This window comes from Nesoenas mayeri, assembly GCF_963082525.1.
Source record: "Nesoenas mayeri genome assembly, chromosome: 2".
Lineage (NCBI taxonomy): Eukaryota > Metazoa > Chordata > Aves > Columbiformes > Columbidae > Nesoenas > Nesoenas mayeri.
Window position 1 is genome coordinate 70,083,444 of NC_137543.1, and position 24,091 is coordinate 70,107,534.

The 24,091-nt window shown below is 41.7% G+C and overlaps 1 protein-coding gene across 1 annotated transcript in view; it reads left to right on the forward strand.

The window, feature by feature from the left end:
- Positions 1-6,659: 6,659 nt before the first annotated feature.
- Positions 6,660-24,091, forward strand: part of TMEM245 (transmembrane protein 245) — a gene marked incomplete at both ends in the record, with an annotated part of 78,183 nt that continues 60,751 nt past the window's right edge. The window contains 4 exons of the mRNA XM_080340388.1: positions 6,660-7,286; positions 20,093-20,210; positions 21,444-21,545; positions 22,509-22,616. Of these exons, the coding sequence (XP_080196514.1) occupies positions 6,660-7,286; positions 20,093-20,210; positions 21,444-21,545; positions 22,509-22,616 (955 nt within the window). The remainder of the gene's footprint in view (positions 7,287-20,092; positions 20,211-21,443; positions 21,546-22,508; positions 22,617-24,091) is intronic.

Sequence of the window (24,091 nt, forward strand, 5' to 3'; positions counted from 1 at the left end):
AACTATGGTGACCTACAGGACTACTTTACAATCAGTGCATGCCCTAAAATATTGCTTTGTAACATCTGTTTTATACTAAATACTTGGTGTTCAAGTGAGTCTTGTTAGCTATTTGACAGTGTCAGACAATAATATTTATAAACCTATTACAATAAATGCCTTTTTAGTCTAAGAAAATGTGTGGTATGGCATTTATAAAAGGGAAAACAAAAAGGTCTCTGTGAGGCTGAAGAAGTCTCTCCTGCTGCCCTGTGTTAACAATCCTTCCTGTACCATGGATTTGAATGTATTACCCTGAGTAATCCCATTTAAGTCAGCGAGGCTGGTGATAGTAGCAAATTAACAGGTGTTGGGCACTACATTTTTTCTTTTTTGCTATCAGAATCACAGTGCAGATGTAAATAAATGTAGTAATCTGTATTTCAACGAAGTATTAATCCAACTTTCACTTACTGTAAGTGACTAGAATGTGGAGGTTCCTGTGGTGGCCTCTATGCTGCGTTTTTGTAACCTATTTGATGCAACTATAATCAAGTTGCCAATAATACTAATGTGGGTGTTCTTTGTCTACTGCCATCACTGCCTCGTTGCTTGGCCAGTCAGAGGAGCTCCTGAAGCACTCTGACCAGGCTTTTGCAGGGAAGAAGGTGCAATTATATTGGGGATTTGGAAGAGAGAAGGAACTCCCATAATGCTCCTCAAGCAAAAGCAGCTCTAGAAGTCTTTCAGACAGGGATGCTTCGATTTCTGTGATCTCTCAGGTTTGAGCAGGTATTTTAGCTCCTTGCTGGTGGAGTGAGAAGAATTTGCTCAAGGCACTGAGAAAAGTGTTGCTTTTACATTGTGTGCCCTGTTGTGTTTGTAGTACTGCTACCCTGTAGTTTCAGGCTGTGAGAAAGGTTAGGTCTTGTGTGTGTCAGTTACTTGTGCACTATCCAAGTGATCATGATCAACAGAGGCCTTAAATATACTCAGTAGAGGATCTTATATTGTTTGTCTTGTGCTACGTAACATTTGATGGATTGGTAAGGCACTTCGTCACAAACATGACGAGGCCAAAATATCCATCTGTTACTCAGATGTCTGTGTGTCCAACTCTCATTCCATGCACACAGCTGCTGTGTGGGCTAACCCTGCAAGATGATAGCGCTCTGGATTTTGTTCATCCCCAGGTTGTGCTGGTGCTGTGTTCTGCATGCTGGCCCAGAATGGGAGCATCTTTCTGTTGGTGCTATTGACCACTCTGCATTAGGACCACGCATTTCATTCCCCTCGTTAACTGAACAATATTTGTAGCCTTCTACGTGAATCATTCAGGTATAGCACTGCTGATAACACCGCATACTTTAACTGAGATACTGAATAAAGTTGTTTCTGCAATAAAAGTCACTGCTCTAATCATTGGGTACAACCAGAGCCAATGTTCCCAAGAGCTGGTTTTCATTTTCTTTTTATCACTGTTTAGTACATGATGTTTAATTTGGAGTCATCTTATCTTAACAGTTGATCTGTGTAAAAGATTAATTTTTAATTTATCCCAAAATACAAATGTATGTGCCAGTGACCTAAAGATACAAAGTTTATATCTCAATTATGAACTTCAAAAATACTTTTTTTTTTCCTTTGGTCCTGCTACTATTGAAACTATAGTCGTTTATGTGGAGTGTTTTTCATTCATCTGAAGAGGATATTAGTTTGTCATTAAACTGAGGTGAATTAATGAAGTGAGATTAACCCAAACTGAACCTTCACAGAAGTTCATTAACACAGGTTAAAACAAACAAAAAGTCTCTCAAGCAGGGATAGTTATTTTCTAAATACACAGGCCAGTGCTGACACCTTGTGGCTTCATTCCCGAGTTATTTTATAGTTCCATGTGGTTATTTCAGGTATAAAAATTGTGATTTAACTTGCTGTTGTAAGTGTTGTCTGTCTCCTCTGCTTTGTGGCCACCTCAGTACCTCGTATTTTGGTATCAGGTGTTAGACACCTTGCAACTTTAAGCTGACTTTGAGCTAATGTGCTTGACCGCACATCAAGTGAACAAGAACAAGGGGTGTCTGGGGTCTATTGAAGGGGATTCAGAAAGCTTCAGATCAATGCACAAAATTGTGAGTGGTAGTGCAACAGCAGGCACACGTTACAAGATTCTCTCTTCCTATTTAGAACCTCATTTTATATTTCTCTCTGCAGGGGAGAGCACTGAGAACTATCAATAATCAATTTATATTTCTCTCTGCAGGGCAGAGCACTGAGAGCTATCAGTAATTGCTGCGTGTGTACTTTTAGGCACATACATGTTTCTACATTGACACAAAGGCATTCCTTAGCTGCTCTCTTCACCATTGAAGAATTACTAATAGCAAAAATACATCTAAAGGGACTGTTGGAGAGTTTCTGGTAGTTTAGGACCCTGGGGTTGACTGCTTATCTATAGCTATAAAAATGCCTAAACCACAATGTATCAGTGCAATTTATACCTAAATTGGCATCTAATGTAAAACCACATAACATTTCAACTTAAACAAAAATAGCTGTTGAGGCTGCAGTTGCTGCTTGAAATCTGTTTACAGAATCACAGGTTGTTGGGGATTGGAAGGGACCTCAAAAGATCATCCAGTCCAATCCCCCTGCTGGAGCAGGAACACCTAGATGAGGTTACACAGGAATGTGTCCAGGCGGGTTTTGAATGTCTCCAGGGAAGGAGACTCCACAGCCTCCCTGGGCAGCCTGTTCCAGTGCTCTGGCACCCTCACTGAGAAGAAGTTTCTTCTCACATTTAAGTGGAACCTCTTGTGTTCCAGTTTGAACCCATTACCCCTTGTCCTACCGTTGGTTGTCACCAAGAAGAGCCTTGCTCCGTCCTCGTGGCACTCACCCTTTACATATTTATAAACATTAATGAGGTCACCCCTCAGTTTCCTCTTCTCCAAGCTAAAGAGACCCAGCTCTCTCAGCCTTTCCTCACAAGGGAGATGCTCCACTCCCTTCATCATCTTCGTTGCCCTGCCCTGGACTCTCTCCAGCAGTTCCCTGTCCTTCTTGAACTGAGGGGCCCAGAACTGGACATAATATTCCAGATGTGGTCTCACCAGGGCAGAGTAGAGGGGAAGGAGAACCTCTCATGACCTACTAACCACCCCGCTTCTAGTACACCCCAGGATGCCATTGGCCTTCTTGGCCACAAGGGCACAGTGCTGGCTCATGGTCATCCTGTTGTCCACCAGGACCCCCAGGTCTATTTCCCCTACGCTGGTCTCTAATAGGTCATTCCCCAGCTTATACTGGAACCTGGGGTTGTTCCTGCCCAGATGCAAGACTCTACACCTTCCCTTGTTGTATTTCTTTAAATTTTTCCCCGCCCAAGTCTCCAGCCTGTCCAGGTCTCTCTGGATGGCAGCACAGCCTTCTGGCGTGTCAGCCACTCCTCCCAGCTTGGTGTCATCAGCAAACTTGCTGATAGTACACTCTATTCCCTTGTCCAAATCACTGATTAATATATTGAATAATACCTGCCCCAGTACTGACCCCTGAGGCACTGCACTAGATACTGGCCTCCAACTGGACTCTGCCCCATTGACCACGACTCTCTGGCTTCTTTCTTTCAGCCAGTTCACAACCCACCTCGCTACCCAATCGTCCAGACCACACTCCCTCAGTTTAGCTGTGAGGATGCTGTGGGAGACTGTGTCAACTGCTTTACTGAAGTCAAGGTAGACCACATCCACTGCTCTGCCATCATCCATCCACCTCGTTATGTCCTCATAAAAGGTGATGAGGTTGGTTAAGCACAACTTCCCCTTGGTGAAGCCATGTTGACTGCCCCTAATGACCCTCTTATCCTTGATATGCTTTGAGATAGCATCAAGGATAAGTTGTTCCATCAATTTGAGGTGTTTCTTATGAGGATCACACATCCTCCCTCAGTTGTTACCTCAGAGATTGTTTTCTGATATTTATTGTCATGTCCATGTTCTCAAGTGTTCATGTTGTGGTAATAAATGAGTTAAAAATTTTTATTGCATTTAAAGAAAAAATATTTCTGATGTGTTGTTTATAATGAATAGTGAAACACAGAATTGGAAAGACAAGGTTTTCTACAGTATGAACCAAATCCTCAGGTTATGTAAATCAATATTTATAGCTTCACTCATCGAAGAGGTGACATTAATTTCTATTCCTGAAGAATATGACTGCCAGAGTCTGTTAAGAAAAATCAAAGGAATGAGGATGTGCCTATGAAGATTTGATTTGCTGGCATCTCTGCTTATCTAACAGAAAGATTTGTACTCTCAACTCCCTCCATGTAAATCTTAATTGATGATTGCTAATTGAATGTTAATGCAATAAATGTATTGTAATGAGTCATTACAGTCTCTTTTTGGCATGCTTCTTCTGCTCTGCAGGAACTGAAGAGAAAATGTTTGGGTACTGGTATGTGCTTTTTACCTATTTCAACACCCTGCCAGGAGGCAGATCTGATCAAAGAGCAGTGAGTGACAGCATCATTTTAAGGTGCAATAAAAGCTTCTCATATGGACAACTGCTTGTAATGCCTCATCACTATCAGGATCAAACAAGGTACCAGTAGGTCTATAAATGCCTCTGCTGTGTGAAATTAAAGCACTTTGTCAAACCTATATGTGATCTGTTCAGCACAGGTAAACAAGGAGCTGCAGGAGGCAAGAGGGACCTTTATAAGCATGAATGGGTGTGTAACTGATAGGAAAGGCTTTGCAGCACGGACAAGCCAGGACTGCAGTGCAAAAGCTTTAGGAAACTGTCTGGGGCCACCACAACCTACAGCTGTAGGATGCAACATGGTTACTGCAAGTGAGTGGTAAAACCTCCACTTTTCCTCCTTGGGATGATGATAGTGATTGGTCTCAGCTATAGTACCTTGTCTTTATATTGCTTTGCATTTAAAAGCTGGGCTATGAACAGTTGTATTCCCATTTTACAAGTTAAAAACAATTGTGCTCAGGGTAATCTCAGCTTTTAGACATCTGTGTCATGCAAGAAACGCTCCACCAAAGCCCAGGGGGACACAAATCTACCATGAAGTTACATAATATTAAACTTGCATGTAAATCCTGAAAAGAAAAATAAAAAAATCAAATTCCTATATCTATGCACTTTTCACATGTTCAGAGGAATACAACCTCTGTAATAGAGTGTCGAGGATAAGCTGCATTTCAGTCAGAAGAAATAGGAAGATGCCTCTAGGGGTTTTCTGGCAGTGTTACCAGAACCAGCTGATGGGTTGTGTTAAGCTGTGAAAGGAAAATTGTTTGAGTAGCACAGTGCCAGCACTGAGCTAGTTCAAATGTCGTGGATCCCAGTCCTTACAAAACTTGCTTGGACCAAGCACATTTATTATAAAGGCATCTGAGGCACCTGTAAAATGTTAGCTGTTGCCTTCATGTGTGGACACTGGGGTCTGGCACATGCCAGATACAGGAAATTAGCCCTTGCCTAGATTATATCCAAAATAACTCCATTTGGTTCAACATAACGTCACAAATGTCAGATCTAAAAAATGAGACAGAACAACTACTTTTTTAGTGGGCTTAATTTCCAATAAAAGCACAGATGCTTCCATGCTAAATAATTTGATGCTAGCACAGGTTCAAACAAGACAAAATTCTCCATCTGGTCTAACCAGTCTTGCTCTCCACCTTGCAATGACACTGCAAATTTCTGAATATTTTCAGCTTCCAGAGACTAAAGCAGCAGTAGGGACAGGAGAGTGTTGAACAGAACTGCAATAGGGCTGTGCTGGTTGGATGGGGAAGAGGAAGTGAAGCTTGCTGCTGGGCTCTTTTAAGCCTCAGCCCTTGGAAGTCACAGAATCACAGAATGGTTGAGGTTGGAAGGGACCTCTGGAAGATCATCTAGTCCAACCCACCTGCTAAAGCAGGTTCACCTACAGCAGATTGCACTGGATCGCTCCAGGCGGGTTTGAATGTCTCCAGAGAAGGAGACTCCACAACCTCTCTGGGCAGCCTGTTCCAGTGCTCTGGCACCCTCAAAGTAAAGAGGTTTCTCCTCATATTCAGATGGAACCTCCTATGCTTCTGTCTGTGCCCATTGCCTCTCATTCTGTCATTAAGCACCACTGAAAAGAGTCTGGTCCCATCCTCTCGACACCCCTCCTTGAAATATGTATAAGCACAAATACTGTCCCCTCTCAGCCTTATTTTATCCAGGCTGAACAGACCCCACTCTCTCAGTCTTTCCTCATAAGAAAGATTCTCCAGACCCCTAATCATCTTTGTAGCTTCTTCTCAGCACAAGTAACGATGGCGCTGGAAAGCCTCGCTCCGCACTCTGCGCTAACCGAAGCGGGAAGGACGAAATGAAGGACTTCCAGGACGCCCCCGCCTCTCCGTCAGTCCCGGCCGCGGGGGAAGGGGGCGCTGCCGCCGGCTCTCCCGGCGCAGAACTACATTTCCCAGCACCCTGCCCAGCCGGCAACTCCCCTTCCCTGCCGGGCTGGGTGCACGCCCGTGCCCGGAGCCGTGCGGCGGCACTACCGTGCCCGGCGCTCCCGGCCGCCTCTCCGCGCCCTCGCCCGTGCGGCAGCGGCGCGTCGCCCCCTGGCAGCGGCGGCCGGAGCCGCGGCCGTGCCCGGCGCTGGGCGGGAGGGGGCGGGCGCCATGGCTGACAGCGGAGAGCTCCCGGCGGCTCCGGCCGCGGCCCCTCCGGACTCGCCGGCGCAGAAGCGGCGGCCGAAGGGATCACCCAGCGCGGGTGCGGCCGGGGCGGAGGGCGCGGCGGCGGCCATGCCGCGGCTGCCGCTGAGCGGCCCGGGCGGGGCGGCGGGGATGTCGCTGCCGCGGCTGGAGAAGCCGATCAAGCAGGCCTTCTACAACACCGGGGCGCTGCTGTTCGCGGGGCTGTGCTGCGGCGCCGCCGTCCTGGTCTACTTCATCCTGGAGGCCTTTCTGCGGCCGCTGCTCTGGGCTGTGCTCTGCGGCACCTTCCTGCACCCCTTCAAGAGCTCCCTGACGGCGCTGGGCCGCCGCTGGCTCAGCCGCCTGCACCGCTCCCGCACGCCCGTCCTGCTGGCCGCCCTCCTCCTCCCCATCTGCTTCGCCAACTACGGGGTGGAGGCGCTGGGCGAGCAGGTGCTGCGCCGACGGCGGCTCTTGCTGCTCCTGGGCGCCGGGGGGCCGCTGCTCTACGGGCTCTACTGCCTGGGCAGCTCCCTGGGCGTGCAGGTACTGCTGGCCCAAGCCGCCCGCCTCATCTGCCAGGGGCTGGACTACTTCAGCAGCCAGTGGGTGAGTGCCGCCTGGGACGCGAAGGGGTCTCGGAGGTGGCTGAGTTCCCCCGGGGCGGGGAGCTGAGGGGCTGGTGGCAGTTTCCCCCGCCCCGCCTCGGAGATGCGCGGCCCACCGGGGAGGGCTGGGGGGCGGCCGGGCTGCCTCGGGGGGCGGCCGGGGGCGCGGTGCCGGCCGCCATCTCACTTGTTGCGCCGCGGCGGCAGTTGGCAGACGCAAACGTTTAAAAATCGTTAAGGTGCCTGTTTTGAAGCCGCCGCAGCCTTTTTATCTATCTATTTATTTATTTATAGGGTAAAGGACGCGGGAAGTGTCCCCACAGCACGCGGGCGTGACTCTAGCCGCGGTGCTCCGGGGGTGCAGCAGAGCCAGGGCTTCGCTGGGGCAAAGTACCAGCGTCCTGGTGGTGTAGGGCAAACCCGGCCTTCACTGCGAAAAAAACACATGCAAAATAGCTTTAGGAAAGCTCCCGCGTTGTAACCCACGGCACAGAGGGGTGCTGTGTGTAACTGAGTGGGTGTAGGGGGAGCAGATATGTTTTCTCTGCCAGTATTTTAGTCATGCTGCAGTTCTGAGATGCTGTTAAGTCAAAGGTAATTCAGGTGACGTCTTGGGCAAACACTGGCTCTTGTTGAGCTGTGAGATGTGTATCAAGTGTTGTGAAACAGCAGCTCAGCTGGTGACTTGGGGTGGGGTGGGGGGGCGTAGACTTATTTCTCAGTATACTGATTTTGGTTTTTTTTTTTTTCAAAGTATCAAATGGTGCAAACTCAGTTTGAACGTTAAAAAGTAAAGCTGGTTTTTTTTTAACTTAGAAATTTTACTTATAGTAATAAAGATCCTGGGAGGCTGCTTTTCTCTGTGTTGTCTTCAGTAGGTAGACTAATTAAAACCTCTGGCAGGACTCGTTTTCACTTTGTTAGTTATAATTGAAAATGCAAAAAAATACTATAAATCTGAAGTAAATGGTTATGTGAAAGTGTAGAAGTTCAGTAAATTATACTTTTATTAAATCACAGAATCACAGGTTGTTGGGGATTGGAAGGGACCTCAAAAGATCATCCAGTCCAATCCCCCTGCTGGAGCAGGAACACCTAGGTGAGGTTACACAGGAAGGTGTCCAGGCGGGCTTTGAATGTCACCAGGGAAGGAGACTCCACAGCCTCCCTGGGCAGCCTGTTCCAGTGCTCTGGCACCCTCACTGTGAAGAAGTTTCTTCTCACATTTAAGTGGAACCTCCTGTGTTCCAGTTGTACCCATTGCCCCTTGTCTTATCATTGATTGTCACCGAGAAGAGCCTGGCTCCATCCTCCTGACACTCACTCTTTACATATTTATAAACATTAATGAGGTCACCCCTCAGTCTCCTCCAAGCTAAAGAGACCCAGCTCCCTCAGCCTTTCCTCATAAGGGAGATGCTCCACTCCCTTAATCATCTTCGTTGCCCTGCGCTGGACTCTCCCCAGCAGTTCCCTGTCCTTGAACTGAGGGGCCCAGAACTGGACACAATATTCTAGATGTGGTCTCACCAGGGCAGAGTAGAGGGGAAGGAGAACCTCTCATGACCTACTAACCAACCCTCTTCTAATGCACCCCAGGATGCCATTGGCCTTCCTGGCCACAAGGGCACAGTGCTGGCTCATGGTCATCCTGCTGTCCACCAGGACCTCCAGGTCCCTTTCCCCTACACTGCTCTGTAACAGGTTGTTCTCCAGCTTGTACTGGAAGCTGAGGTTGTTCCTACCCAGATGCAAGACTTGACACCTTTCCTTGTTATATTTCATTAAATTTTTCCCTGCCCAAGTCTCCAGCCTGTCGAGGCTGATATATGATTGGCATGCCCAGATTGCTTAGTGTCAAAGACTGTTTTTAAGCTGCTCTAGTTCTTTAAACAAACCAAACAGCACTCACCCCCACTGTAGGTGAAAAATTACATATACAGTTTAATGGGGATATAGAGATATATGAAGAGAAAACTGAAGAACTACCTAAACCTGATCTTTTCATGTGGGCAAGAGAGGGGAATTGCCACCAAAAAAAGGAACCAAAAAAACCCCAAACAAACAAAAACCCAAACTATAACTAGCTTGTCCAGGCTTCTGATTTTGAATTGCATATGTTCTTTGAACACTAATTTTATCCCTTTGGTGGAACTGGTGCATGCTGATACCTCAAACACAGGTTTGAAGGTATATACCTGAAACAAAAAAGTAATAGATCTCCTGGACGTACTGACAAAGGGTATTTGGAGCTATTTCTAGTGTGAATAGGATGGACTAGAGGATGTGTTTTGTCTCTTGAAGGTGAACGAACAGTGGAAGAAGGGATTTCCTTGGCTTTCCATGCTGAAGTGTTGTCATACACTGGAAAGTGTTAGGAGAGATCTGTTTCTGGTCTGTTTTGTCCTTAGAAGTATAATTAAAACTGAGGAGATAGACAGAGACACTCTGTATTTATAGAGGCAAGATCTTTACCTTCAGCTGAGTGGTGTAAGAATGTAAGCATGGCTTGGTACTGATGGGAAGCTTTGGTTAGTTGCCACACAATTTACTTGATAAACTTAAGACTTTCGTGTGCATTGGCCTACCCATTTTATTTTTAATAATTCAGCAATATTGCTACACTAACTGACTTGGCTACATCCAGTCCTTTATTCAAACTTGGTTAATTAAGCTGTACTTACACTGAGTACATATAAGGGTACAAAAGGAAGTTGCAGTGATTTAACCTCATAGCTATGCTGGGTGTCTGTGCATGCTCAGTGCAATTTTGTTTAGCAGTATCTGATACTTCTGTTTTGCACTGGTGTTGCTATTGTAACACTTGGTTTCATTTAAGTGCTGTTAAGACTTTAACTGGGGAAAAGATAACTTCCCAGAACTCCTCTGACTTGAGTTCCATTGGAAGATTTTGGGTTCATGTCAGAATAACTGACCATGGACTTCCTTGAGCAAACCAGTTGCAGTAGCTTTCCGAGCAAACCAGTTGCAGTAGCTTTCCAAGCAAACTGCTTATGTCTATTTCTACATGAGAAAGAAACTCTGAGCTTCCCTTTGTAAATAACTTCAACTCAACCTGGAATCATCTGTATGCTTTATGGTGTTTCACCGTTCCAGTTTTTTTGAATTTTGCAGTTACCTGAGTTGTATTATCTCAGAGCTGTAGCAGAAAAACTGAATTTTATCCATGCTGCTGAGGAGCCTTGAGCTGGATCAGTTAACAGCATCTGCTTAAACTTTAGTTAGGCATTTTAAAGCCATTTAATTGCTGTATTATACTGTAGAACTCTGCATGGGTACAGTCTACCTGCACAGGAATTTTGGGTGTTGTGAGTCAGTTTGCTCCATTGCAGTGTTCTTCCCTGGGATCTGACTCCTTCATGGTTCTTTCTGTATGTTATCTAGCATGATCATTACAACTATTTTTGTTAGTTAGATACTCTATGTGATAAATAAAAGTAATGGTATTTTCATTTCTTGCACTGTTTCTTTGAGCAGCCCACTATGCCAGTCTTTATTTCTGTGTTTTGAAATATTTTGATATGGAGTAACTTAATTAACATATAATAAGAAATTTGCCCCTTAGTAAAGAATATGTTATTGCCAAGAATATGATATATAAATCATTAAAAGCATAAAAGAGATGAGCGAGTGTGAAACCAGTATCTGACTAGCATAGTACATTTGTTTATGGTAATTTTGATCTTGTGAACTATGAATGTCTGTGCTCCAGCCACCAATGATTCTGCCTTGGGCTGCAAAGGTGTACAGTGTATTTATTGTTATTTGGAGCTTTGCCCTACTTGGATGGTGCTGATACTTAGAGAGAGGAAGAACATACAAGGTTGCCTTCTCCTGTTCTGGTTCCTTCTGCTGTACTAGAGAAATGAGAGAATGCCTATCATTAGAATTTGACTTGGAACAATATAGATTTTGGGATATCAATTTGGTGTTCTCTAAAGGTATTTTTATGGTATCTACTAGGCCATGAAACAGAGACAGAAATTCTCTTCTCTTCCAGGAAAAAAAAGTGTTTTCCAAATGCAGCAATGGCATGTGAAAATGTTATAGTAAACTGTAGCTTGGCACCAGTGTGTTACAGAGCTTTATTGTACTGTTGTCCTTAAGTCTGGGAAAGCCATTCATGGTGTTGATGAGTGAAGGTATGCAAATGGCTATGTTCCTGTCTGTGGTTCTTAAGTCACACCTGCAATTTAGGAATTAAGAACCCTAGATACCTCCAGGATAGGACTGTTTGATAGGTGATTGCAAAACACTGTATTTGAAGAACAAGCCCAAGATCTTAGGTTAGTCTACAAGCATCTTGTTCCCACTGTCTCCTTTTCTTTCTCTTCGTTCTTTACAGTTCCCACATCATCTTTGAAGAACCTTGCTCAAGAAATGTAGTAGGCTGCTGGGCCTTAAAGCTAGGAGCTGGGTATAAATTCCAGATGAGTTCCTTGCTCTGACTCCAGCCTTCTCTGTGGCTTGTTTGTAGAAGTCTTACGTAGAGGACATGCAGTCTACATGAACTTCAGTTATGTACGATAGGGAAGGTGAATGCTTTTCTGTGTGCTGTTCTGGTTTTGTTTGGGTTTTTTTGTGTGTTTTTTTTTTTGTTTGTTTGTTTGTTTTGTTTTTTTGTTTTCGTGGTTTGTTTTGTTTTGTTTTGTTTTTTCTTTTGTGAAAAGGAGTGGAGTTTGTCCCATAGTGGACTGAATATACCCTGACATGTTTATATGCTATGGCAATTTCAGCATGGTTACCCTTGCAGTTAGCATACCATCTGCAGACTAATCTTGGAGTTCCTTGTCATCCTAGTCTTGTAGCAAGTATGCCTTGTATCCAGCATTGTATCTAAGGTATGGGAAATTCTTCTGCTTTGTGGCAAGAGTTCAAACTACTTTAGCCTGATGTTTTACACTGATGATAATATACAGGAAATGCCAGCTATTGGTTGTATTTTTTTTTCAGAAGGGTTCACATGCTCATATTTATTTAGAAAACAGTTAGTTTGTCCTAGCAGATGAAATTAATTATACAACTGCTCTACATTGACTCTGAAGTTCATCCTAGTAAATTAAATTGGATGCAGTCATAATTGACAGAATTCTTTGGAGTGAACTTGGTTACAGGGCTGTTAAAATCTTTCTCCCATGGCACGTCTTTCTTCCTTGGTTTGTCACAAGTTACTGGTCAGGGTCAGGACTGTTTGCTCGTGTGTGTGCATGTCACTGTATTCTTGTGTCTCTGTACTAAGTACAACTTGCGTTGTTCTAGCACAATTAGCATGCAGTTAGGAGACCTAAACAATCCTTCCCTCACTACAGTGCTGGGCAAATCTGGAAACACTGGAAAACTCCGTTTGTGTTGGCACTATATATCAGCAGTCCCTAAAGTAACCCTTGCAGACTGGAATTCTCAGACATGCTTCTTGCAAACGTTTTGGGTTTCAGGTTCCAAGATGCTTGGTTTCCACAGTGCTGTTGAATATCACCTATGGAGGCAAAAAAGCGTCAATATTTTGTCAAGTTTACCTGGTGAGGCATTTTCTATTCTAGCAAAGGAAAGGGTTAAGTTTGGCTATAATGTAGGAATAACTATAAATGAGAAAAAGAGAGTTCTGATTTTTAAGGTGCATATAGTTTCTGTTTCTGGAGTGTTTCAGTAGGGTTTTTTTTGTTGTTTTTTTCTTCCATTCCTTAGAGCAGGCTTGCAGGTTTCTAAAACTTGCCCAGCATAAAAAACCTCACACCTGAAAAAGCCCTTAAGTATTCTTTCTGCTGATTATATTAATCCTTTTTCCACCTTTTATTTTTCCCTTCCACACCCACCCCTAGCTTTGGGAGAAACTGCTGTGAGGTACCTTTCATGAAAAGGCTTGTCAACTTATTTAGATTTATATGTATAAACTGCAGCCCCAGGCAGTCAGCTGAAGCTAGCCTTGAGCCTAATGATATATGCTACATAAAATTAATTATATTTTTGTATTAATATGTATTACACAGTATCACAGTATGTTTGGGATTGGAAGGGACCTCAAAAGATCATCTAGTCCAATCCCCCTGCCAGAGCAGGAACGCCTAGGTGAGGTCGCACAGGAATATGTCTAGGTGGGTCTTGAATGTCTCCAGAGAAGGAGACTCCACAACCGCCCTGGGCAGCCTGTTCCAGTGCTCTGGCACCCTCACTGAGAAGAAGTTTTTTCTCAAATTTAAGTGGAACCTCTTGTGTTCCAGCTTGATCCCATTACCCCTCGTCCTATCATTGTTTGCCAACGAGAAGAGCCTGGCTCCATCCTCATGGCACTCACCCTTTATATATTTATAAACATTAATAAGGTCACCCCTCAGTCTCCTCTTCTCCAAACTAAAGAGACCCAGCTCCCTCAGCCTTTCCTCATAAGGGAGGTGCTCCACTCCCTTAATCATCTTTGTTGCCCTACGCTGGACCCTCTCCAGCAGTTCCCTGTCCTTCTTGAACTGAGGGGCCCAGAACTGGACACAATATTCCAGATGTGGTCTCACCAGGGCAGAGTAGAGGGGAAGGAGAACCTCTCTCAATGTACTAACCACCCCCCTTCTAATACACTCCAGGATGCCATTGGCCTTCCTGGCCACAAGGGCACAGTGCTGGCTCATGGTCATCCTGCTGTCCACCAGGACCCCCAGGTCCCTTTCCCCTACACTGCTCTCTAACAGGTCATTTTCCAACTTATACTGGAACCTGGGGTTGTTCCTGCCCAGATGCAGGACTCTACACTTTTCCTTGTTAAATTTCATTAGGTTATTCCCCGCCCAACTCTCCAGCCTGTCCAGGTCCCGCTGGATGGCAGCACAGCCTTCTGGCGTGTCAGCCACTCCTCCCGGCTTGATGTCATCAGCAAACTTGCTGATAGTACACTCTATTCCCTTGTCTAAATCGTTAATGAATATATTGAATAATACTGGCCCCAGTACAGACCCCTGAGGCACTCCACTAGTATTATTTGAACACAAGATTTCTTTTTTTACCACCTCTGAAACATGCATGGTTATTATGGAACTGTCCAGCAAAATTTTAACTGTGCTCTCTGTAATAAAGCAAGAAAATGAAGAAGTTGTGTATGGTGAGGTACAGTCTCTTGTCAAAGTGCTGTCATGAAGCGTGTCGGAGGAGTGTTACTCTGTCTGCAGGGGGAGAATTTGATGTGCTCTGAAAAACCCCTTCTCACAAGTGAATCTTGAAAAGTTTGATTTCTGAATAGCATTTTTATTAATGGAGTTTCTCATAAATAACATCTGTACTAAGACAGAAAAAGTGAACTAAAGGGCTGCAGTCTTCTGGATATAGATTTAATGGATTTCCTTAAATTCACAGGGTAGGAAATGTTGCAGGACACATTGAAAATGCTTTTAACTCATGTGTGACAGTGTTGACTCTGATGGTCAGTTCTCTCCCCTGTCCCAGGATTCTAGTTGAAAGTTCATAATGTTGTCATTTCAGAAAGCTGAACACCAGGCTTCTGTTTCGCATGGTTTAGCAGTCTGTGTGTTAATGCCAAACATATCTACGTGGATATATGTCATAACTGAGGGTTCTAGAAGAAATAAAACTGATGTGCTGTTCTAGTCCTTTGGATGGAGGACTAGGAATAACCCAGTCTGTCATTTTTATGTGTACTTGTGTTCACTTAGGAAAAAAAAATCAGGATGTCATTTACCTGCTTAGATGAAAGGCGGCTTCCTTAAAGAAGGGAAAAGGTGGTTGAGTTTGCTCTGAGGTGGGCAGTAGTATTAAATGCGTGATTAGTTGGTTTTGGGTTTTTTTTGGTTTTATAGCTGTTCAACCGTCTCTATGCTAACTGAAGGGCAGTTATACTTTCTTTATTCTACCAAACTCTCCACGTTGTGGGATATTTCCTCCTGTGTACTGTGGAATCTACAGTAAAGCCACATGGAATCAATTTTGATTCTGAAAATTGTCATCAAAATGACATTTTCATAATTCCTCACCTGCCTCATTATGTTTTTATTGTTTAGAAAACTATTTTCAAATGAACAGACAAAAATAACACTGTGAGGTTCATACGGAAAACACAGTTTGGCTTTTAGCAATGCATTTAATGCCTTGTGTCACTTCATTTTTCAAGTCCAACGCTATTCTCCCCACCTTTTGCAGTAGGTTCATTTTCCTTCACTGGCCTGCATTGCCACTGAGGAGGAGGTAGCAGTAATGAATTGCTGTCATAAGATCGCGTCTTCAGCCGGGGTTGCTCAGTGCAGCACTGTTGTACAAATTTGCAAAAGTGCCATGTGAATATTTGGTCCATGTTTTTAAGGATTTCCTATTTTAAGAAAAAATAATGAAAATCTCTATTTCCAAATGGAAATTTTGTTTTTAAATGTTAAAGGGAGGTGGTGAGGTAGTTAGGACTTCTTTTTGGTCATAATGCTGAAACTAACTGGAAAATAGGAAACTGTTTGAATTGGATCCATAGTTTCATCAAACGGCTTTAGATGTCTCAATTTAAAACAAACAAGCAAAACCAACCAAGAAACAAAATAACCAAACACACACAAAAACTCAAACCAAACCAAACAAAAAATCCCACCTAAACAAACCCTAAAAACTTTGCTGTATGATTTTCAAGTGGAAAAGGGCAGCCTTTGAAATGGCAAAGGGAGGGGATAGAGCTACAACTAGAAAACAAAAGAGTTGAGACATGCCATTTGGTAGGTCCTGAGTTGTTAAAAATTGGGAACTTTTGGAAGGTCGGCAAAAGAAGTAACTCTGGTTATTCTACTGAGTCTTCACTGTTGTGTTTGCTATAGGGTGGTTTGCATGAAGCAGGTGGGAAATGTGTTCCCTGCAGGGTGCTTAATTGTTGGGGCGACGTTCCGCAGAAGGCTGAGTCCTTCCAACAGCTTTGCTGCCCGTGAGGAACTGTTGTTGCTTATCCAAACTTGTGAGGTATGCTTCAGTTGCACTGTTGTCAGTGCCTGTCTTATCTCCCTGAGTCTGTTTAGCTATAACTGTATTAGATTTTAAACTCTTGGGGTTTTTTTTCCAGATAGTTTTTTATCAGCTGTGGGAGCTTGAGCTGGCTGGCTGAATGTTGAAGCTGGTGTGCAGAAGAGGTGGGACCCTCCACTTTAAGTAGCAGTGAGCTATTATTAGTAATTAAGCTTATCTGTAAAACCTCTACCTTAGAGATTAGCATGCTGATAGGGAAAAAAAAAAAGGGAGTGAACTGTGTAAATAAAGAATTTTACTCATCAGTATAAATGTGGTCAAGAGTTGAGTAGTAAGAAAGAGTTTGTTCCCATTGAAAAATGATGCCAAAGCCACCAGTATCTCACATTGTCAAATTCTCTTCACCTTTAATTGGAACTGGAAGCAGACTTTCAGTAGCACTGGTGATGCAGTCATGCTGATAAATACTAGACTTCCCAACACTATAATTTAAAAGAAAAAACACTGAAGCAGATGCTTGAATGTAACATAAAAGCTGCATCTTTCTATGGTGTAATTTTGCCTCCAGTTGGCAATTTAAAGAGAACTGAAGCCCTTCAGACTTGCCTGGACATCTCTAAAACTGACCTTTTAAATTTACCACTGCAACATGAAATTGGATGCTGAAATCCAATAAGTTGCCCTGCAGTATTCCAGCTGTTTATTCAGGGAAGCAGGCAGTTTTACTTTTTATGTCTAAAGGCAAACCAGCATTTCATTTAATTTGCAAGGGGTGCTACAAAATGCAGAGGAGATGTGAGAAATGAGGTATTTGCTGTCTATTGAGACAATGAAGATATGTGAGAGAAGGAAGAAGGAAAGATTACAGCATTAAACTATATATACTGGAGTTCGAATCTTTTGGTTGGAAGAGACCCTCATCAAGTCCAACCATTAACCTAACTCTGGCACTATACCATGTCCCTGACTTGAGCTACAGGTCATTTAAACACCTCCAGGGATAGTGGCTCCACCACTTCCTGGGCAGCCTGTTCCAAAGCCTGACAACCCTTTCCATGAAGAAAATTTTCCTAATATCCTATCCAAACCTCCCCCGGTGCAACTTGAGGACATTTGCTCTTGTCCTATCACTTGCTTTCTGGTAATTGTAGACAGCAATAAGGTCTCCCCTCAGTCTCCTTTTCTCCAGGCTAAACATTAGAGTTAGATTATAATCTATGATATAATTAGAGTTGTGCATGTCTATAAATATTGTGAGTGAACAGGCATTTAAAATCTCAGAGTATGTGGTGAAAGGCATCTGCAGCTGACTTCAGCTTGATAAATAAATAGTTGTGGTAGCTAATGTATTCTGCAATATCAGAAGTGTTACTCGTTAGCTGTATACTCTCATAAATCAAATTTATAGGAGTTTTGGTTTAGCATGGAATCTGTATCCATTCTAGTTTCAATGCAGTAATTACAGTAGCTTAACTTTAATGAAAGTAGGCATTATCTTTTATTCTTCATTTCCATGGTGTCAGTTGTTGAGATGGACATGTAATAGTAAAGAGGCCATTAATATTCTCATGCTCTTTTGACCAGAACTATTGGAGACCACTCAGAAAAACAGTGAGAAAGGTTCCATAACATGCATTTAAAGGGTTAAGGGGAAAAAAAAAAGGCTGTTGCCAAGTTAATATGGGATGAATTCCTAGTCCATGTCAATTTAGATTAATTCGCTTTGTCAGTTGCTTTCAGCTATGAATTGTTGGAAGTAGACTACCCTAGTTCCCATGCAGCGTAGAAGTGCTTGGCTATAACATTAACTGATAAGGAACTGATTACTCCATGGTGTCACTGAAATTAAACTTCTTGCACCAGTCAATTGATTCCACAGTTTTTTAGGATTGTTATTGTTTGATCTCTGAAACAAGATGACTTGTTTACTTTAAAATAAGTTGTTTCTCTCTATTCAATAGAACTAAGAAATAATTTTGCTTGGATCATCTGCTAAGCTTTTAGAAATGAGAACTGATGAATTATTGTAACTTACAAAAAATTATTGAATACCTAAACCCTGAAATGCTAGCTTCTAGTTCAGCTACCTGGATAGCTAAAAGCAGTTCAACATGTTTTGCTTTGTTGGCTGTTAAACTTAGCTTTGTGCCCTTTTAGCCTCCTTTCCTTTTTTTTGGTGTTTTATCATACAGATATGCTGTGTGGCATATGTTAGGGAGTAGGATAGCATCTTCATGCTGAGTTCTTTTGCCGTTACTGTTATGCTCTAATATGTCTTGTGTATGAATTTGTTATGAATCTGTGCTGTTAAATAGGTGCTGCCATGCATTTAATTTTTTGTTGTTGTTGTTCATGACTTTAGTCTTAATGTCTAAGAGTTCTGTTAGTTTTAGGCGTTTGTCTTGAGTCCACATTTGGCCATACACAGCTCTGTTGATGCCAAACAGAGCTACTTATAGCAGTGAAAAGTTGGACTTACCAGTTTTGATGAGAAAGATTGGTATGAAAAGGGTATACATTTGTTCACATTTCTTGTTATTTTAAATTGCCTTGTGTGTATGACCATTCCCTCTGAAGTTAACAGAGTATATCACTGCTTGTCTGCTGAATTCACTACACTTAAGATTTCCTCTATGCCAATTAGGTTCATGGGAGTAGTCGCACAAACCTGTTCTTCACAGGGACTATTTCCTCTTCAACGTGAGTCATACAGTGCAGAGGAAAGACATGAAAGCTCTTGGGGTGTGTTCTGTCGGATGGCTCGTTCTGTGCATCTGCTGGTATATTCTTACTTCTTACAGTGACATCTGATTCATTAGATGCTGTTCACAGAAGTTCTGTTTAAACTTCGTTAGGCTGTATTGATTTATAAGTGTAAATTTGAAGGTGTCTTTAGCTGGTTGTGCATAGGGAATGTTTGTTGACTTTTGGCCAGAAATGTCAGTTGTTTGTTTTTTTTTTTCTTTTAAGAATGCAACAGAGTATTTATTTTCACAAGTTTTCATATCTTATTTCACATCTGCTGAGTAGCTGCTTTTCACCTCTTGTTGTGTTTTCTGGTTTCTGCTTGATTCTTTTCAGTATTTTCAAGCTCAGATTCTTCATCTGAAGTTTCTTAATTAGAATTTTCTACTGTGATTTATCCGATGAGCAGAGGTATAGAAGGCAGTGAGAAGCAGCAACAGCAAAATCAGCAATCTGTCTCTTGATATGTTGTCACGGACATTTTTCTGTATCTTTAGTGGTTTTAGTGAAATATTTGATACAATTCTGTGTCACAAGTCATTTAAAAGCATGGCTCTTTTGTGGAAAAACACTGCTGAGGAACAGCGGGTTTTGTTTCGCTTTCTAATGGCTGTGTTTGGCTTAAAACCCCATTTGTCTCTTTGGACTGGAACACAGGAGCTGGCAAGCTGCTCTGTGCTGGAGCGAGTAGTGCTCTGTTGGCTCTGTCTCCCTGTGGCCCCACTGGTGGCCCCGTTTCATTGAGGTTCTCACCTTTCAGTAGTAGTTCAGAGTAGCTGCTTGGTCTCAGCTGCAAAAACATCTTCCTTCAGGGTTTGTCTCCAGCAAAGCGTGTATACTCCTTTGCATTAGACCCATACTGAAGGCAGACCAAAGATGTGTCTAGCTTGTCCATACACTTTGCACATACTTTACATTTCTCTTATGTGGAGCAAAAACTCCTGTAATTAATTGACAGTTCTGAAATGTGGGCTTCTTAATGAATTAGAACCTGACTTCAATTCTCTTGACAGGGGAGGGTGCACATGTGTGTATATGCACACATCAAAATATAGGTGCATTGTACTCCTGTATGTATACATACCTATGTGTATCTTTTTCTTAAAGATATGGACGCTGGTAGTTGGTTACCTGCTGATGGTTTCATTCAAGTGGAATATAAGCACTGAGCGTTACTTAAAAGCAGTCTCTGTCCCTGTCTGGATTATGCTGCTCTTTCACTTAGGTGAGTAATAAGGAGTTATTATTCTAATGTGTCTGCTGGGATTCTGTTGTCTGGCAAATAAAGCTACTCGCTTGCCCTTCTGCTAAATCGTTATAGTGGAGTCTTAGCTGACACGCAGGCTGTTTTATCTGCTCAGTAATTCTGGCTGCATGTGGTCAGCAAAGAGTCTTGGAGTAAGGAATGGGAAGGCTTCAACATGGTGAGCGATGTACATCTTTCACTCCTTCTGCCCAGTAGGCACCTCCCATGGCTTTCCCTTATTTGACTCACCGACCTGGTACTGACTCCCTGACAGTGAGGAAGGGCTGGGGTCACATGTGGGTGGATTTAGACATACGCTTGTGAAGATTTTTAATATTAGTATTTTCTTGAGAGCCTGCTATTAACCAAGGCTCAAGCTTTAAAATTAGTTTCATAGTAGTAATAGAAGAAAAAAAAAATGCTATCAGTAGTCAACAAGCATGTTGATATGATATCAACAATGTCAAATAAATCTACTAGTAACCTGTATAATCTGTTAATACAAATATAACATTATAGTAATCTGTTAGCATTAGATTTATTTTACATATTTAATATAACAGATTGTCAGATTATATTATCAAATCAGAGAGTTTATGGTAGAAGTGTCATGCAAATAACAGAATGCTATCATGATGGAAGGCTTCACAGCATACTTCAGGATTTACTTTGCTTTAGCAGCAGGTTTCAAAAGTTGTTCTGGCTGTGTGGGGACACTTTCCTGAGGCTTTAAGCTACACATAATGGCTTTGCATTTGCTTACATTTTGACAGTCTTGTATTTGCTGGGGAGTACTAGCTGAAAAGCCGAAACCCAAGAAGGCACTGCTTGCTGCCACTCAGTGGAGATCTAACATAAGTGTAGACTTTTGGTGGAACTTGATTTGCCTCTAATATCTAAAATGTTTTTATTTTGTGTGTATTTTCATGTAATTTTGCATATTTTTTAAAAACTTGTTCACTATATCAGCATAGTTTAAAGTCACTGAAGACAGGAACAGTAACAACTTGGTTTATTCATTGGGAAACTTGTCCACCTGTGTTCTACATTCTTCCTTTTCGTGAATGTAGAAAACTTGTTTGCTTTATGGCATTTAGTTTCTGCCCAGATTGTTCCTCGTTGATGTGGTGCCTTTCTTGGTTTTGTTAAAAGTAGAGTTGATTACTAGTGTACTTTTTCTTGTGAAAAAAACCTCGGTGTTCTATCTTTCAGCTTCTGTGGCAGGTTCCTGGAGAATTCCTGTGTTTCTGGTTATAGTTGTTCTGATGACTGTAGGCATGTTGCACGAACAGCAAAAGGGAAAGGAGTCTTCTGGTAAGGAACAAGTCACTGTTTCTTTTATTGTTAGAGGCAAAAGCTCTGTAAAGTTCAGTGAAAGAATCTGGACCATATCACTGTAAACTTAATATCATATGGATTGCAAAAACTGACTATAAGACTTTTTAGTATATTTGTTTCAAACTGGTTTACTCATGCTGAAGTGCATCTTCTATTCTTTACAGAAAATCATTGTAATAGACAGATGTTTCTTTTCCATAGGAAAGCAGCAACTCTCATTATCAAACCCGATTGCTCAAGTTTACAGAATCCTATATGTAGCTTCAAGCATAAGGAAAGCCCAGGAAATTTGATATCCAAGGCTAATTTTGAAAGAAATAAGCAATATGGGTTGGGTAGCTCCTATAATATTGAGTATGAGAGAAACAGACAATTCCATCCAGCGAATTTCCTATATCCAGTCATTCATTTTTAAAAAACAGCTTCTTAAAACTGTGGTTTGTGTTTAGATTTTGAGAAAGATAGGTCTTGCTTGTTGCAGGTCAATTTTGCAAAAAAAAAAAAAAATGCCAGGTGTTCTTTTCCAGTATTAGCTGTATGAATATTTGGGGAAACTTTTTTCCTGTTTTGCTGTTTTAGTTTTCTTGAAACTCATCATAATCTTGGTTAGTAAAATTTTGTTATCTGCTGTAAAGAGTTTTACGTTAATCGGACTGCCAGCAACTGTGAATGACTTAGTTGGTAGCAGTTCATTAGTAGGGAAGGTGTTAAACAGATAACTAGTTTTGTGTTTTGGCTCCAAGTGTATTATAATATTAAAATTATTAGCATGCATTCCTGTTTGATTGTACTGACTTCATATAATACGTATTATAAAAACTAACAGTGTCTCTCTGTATAATTTCTGTTGCTTGACAGCTTCAGTGGATATCAGGCAACAAATAAAGTGTTTTAAGATTTAAGCTTTTATTTATTTACCTACACATATACATTTTACAGGGGCAGAGCTTCGTGGTCAAATGATTTCCATTGCTGCTTCAACAATTGCCATGGCAATTTCAATGACAGAAGATGAGTCCAATAATGAACGTTCCTCACAACCCTCAGGTGACTGAACACTCTGTAAGAAACATTTGAATTTGCTCTAAAGGCATGGCATTAGACGGAATTAAGAACAAATTTCAAAAGAATTCCTATCCTTTTCATCCTGTCCGAAACAGCATATTGATATTTGCCTTGTGAAACAGGTTTATTTGTTTTTAAAAATGTTAAGAAGACACTAATATAAAAGCTATCTTGCAAATGATGGTTTGCATGTAAGTGTGTACATTTATAGTAAAAGGCCTGACTAGAAGTATTTTTTTTTAAGAATGAGGGTATTTTAAAAAAGTTTTTCCCCCATTCTTTCTTATTTTTATTTTTTCCTAACCTCCTTTTCATTTGTTGGCAGTTAGGAAATATAACTGGATTTTTGGACCAGGTACAGACAGACTAGAATAATTTTTGTGTACATCACAATGACAAAAAACCCCTTTGTTTTCTATTTGAATGTGTTATGCTCAAAGTCTTTCCTATAGTGAGTTTACTTGACATTAGCTTGAGTCATGATACTTTCACTTGCAATAACACAACTATAAATCTATAAGAAATGACTTGAAAGAGTCACAAAGAAGGTGTTTAGATGTCCATCACTGATTTTGAACCTTACCATCATTTTTCTGGGTAGGCATTTGATGGAAAAGATACTAGAAAAATAGGTTATTATGGAAAACTCTGGAAATGGAAAGGTTTCATCAATTTGCTGCAAGTAGACAGAACAGGTCATTCAACTTGACAGAATGTGAACTTCCAAAGCTTTAATTTGAAATTGGCTGTGTCTAAGAGTTTTCTACTTCAAGACAGCATGTTGTTAATATTGTCTGTAATGTGTAAATCATGCTCCAGAGGAGGAAACATAGTGATTGTGCAGGAGAGAATGCTTTGAGCGTGTGGCTTTAAAAACTTACGTCTAAAGGCTACCATTTGTGAAACTGAAAAGTTACTTCAACCACCAGGTGAAAAGGTGTAGAACGAGCTCTTCAGAAATTTTTAATGAAATATAAACACACTTCCTGATTTTAAATAAGCCAAAAGAAGCTGCACTTGAAAACATGTTTCATTTTTAAATACAAAAAAGCAGCTTTAAACAACTTATTATTTTCTTATCTTTGTTTCTACATTTTACATAACTATCGCAAAACCAAATATAGAATCCTAAGAACGTTATGTCCTGAAATATGAGAATGGAGCATTACTCTAGCCTTTAATTTTGGAAATGAGATAATTTATTTAGCTGGCTTTTGAACATCTGGTCAAGGAACAGTCTCCCACAAATGTGCCATGTAAGTGTTTGTGTTCTTGTTTGTTGCTTTTTTTTTGTTTGTTTTGATTTTTACAATAGATTTAATTTTTTCTCTTCAGGGCAGTTTTTATTTGTTTTTTCTGTTTTCAAGGTGTAACCTCTCTTTGCCAGAAGAAAACTGCAGTGGTTTTACAAACTTTTTTTTAATGAATATTTTTTGATTTATTTTCTTGAGACAGTT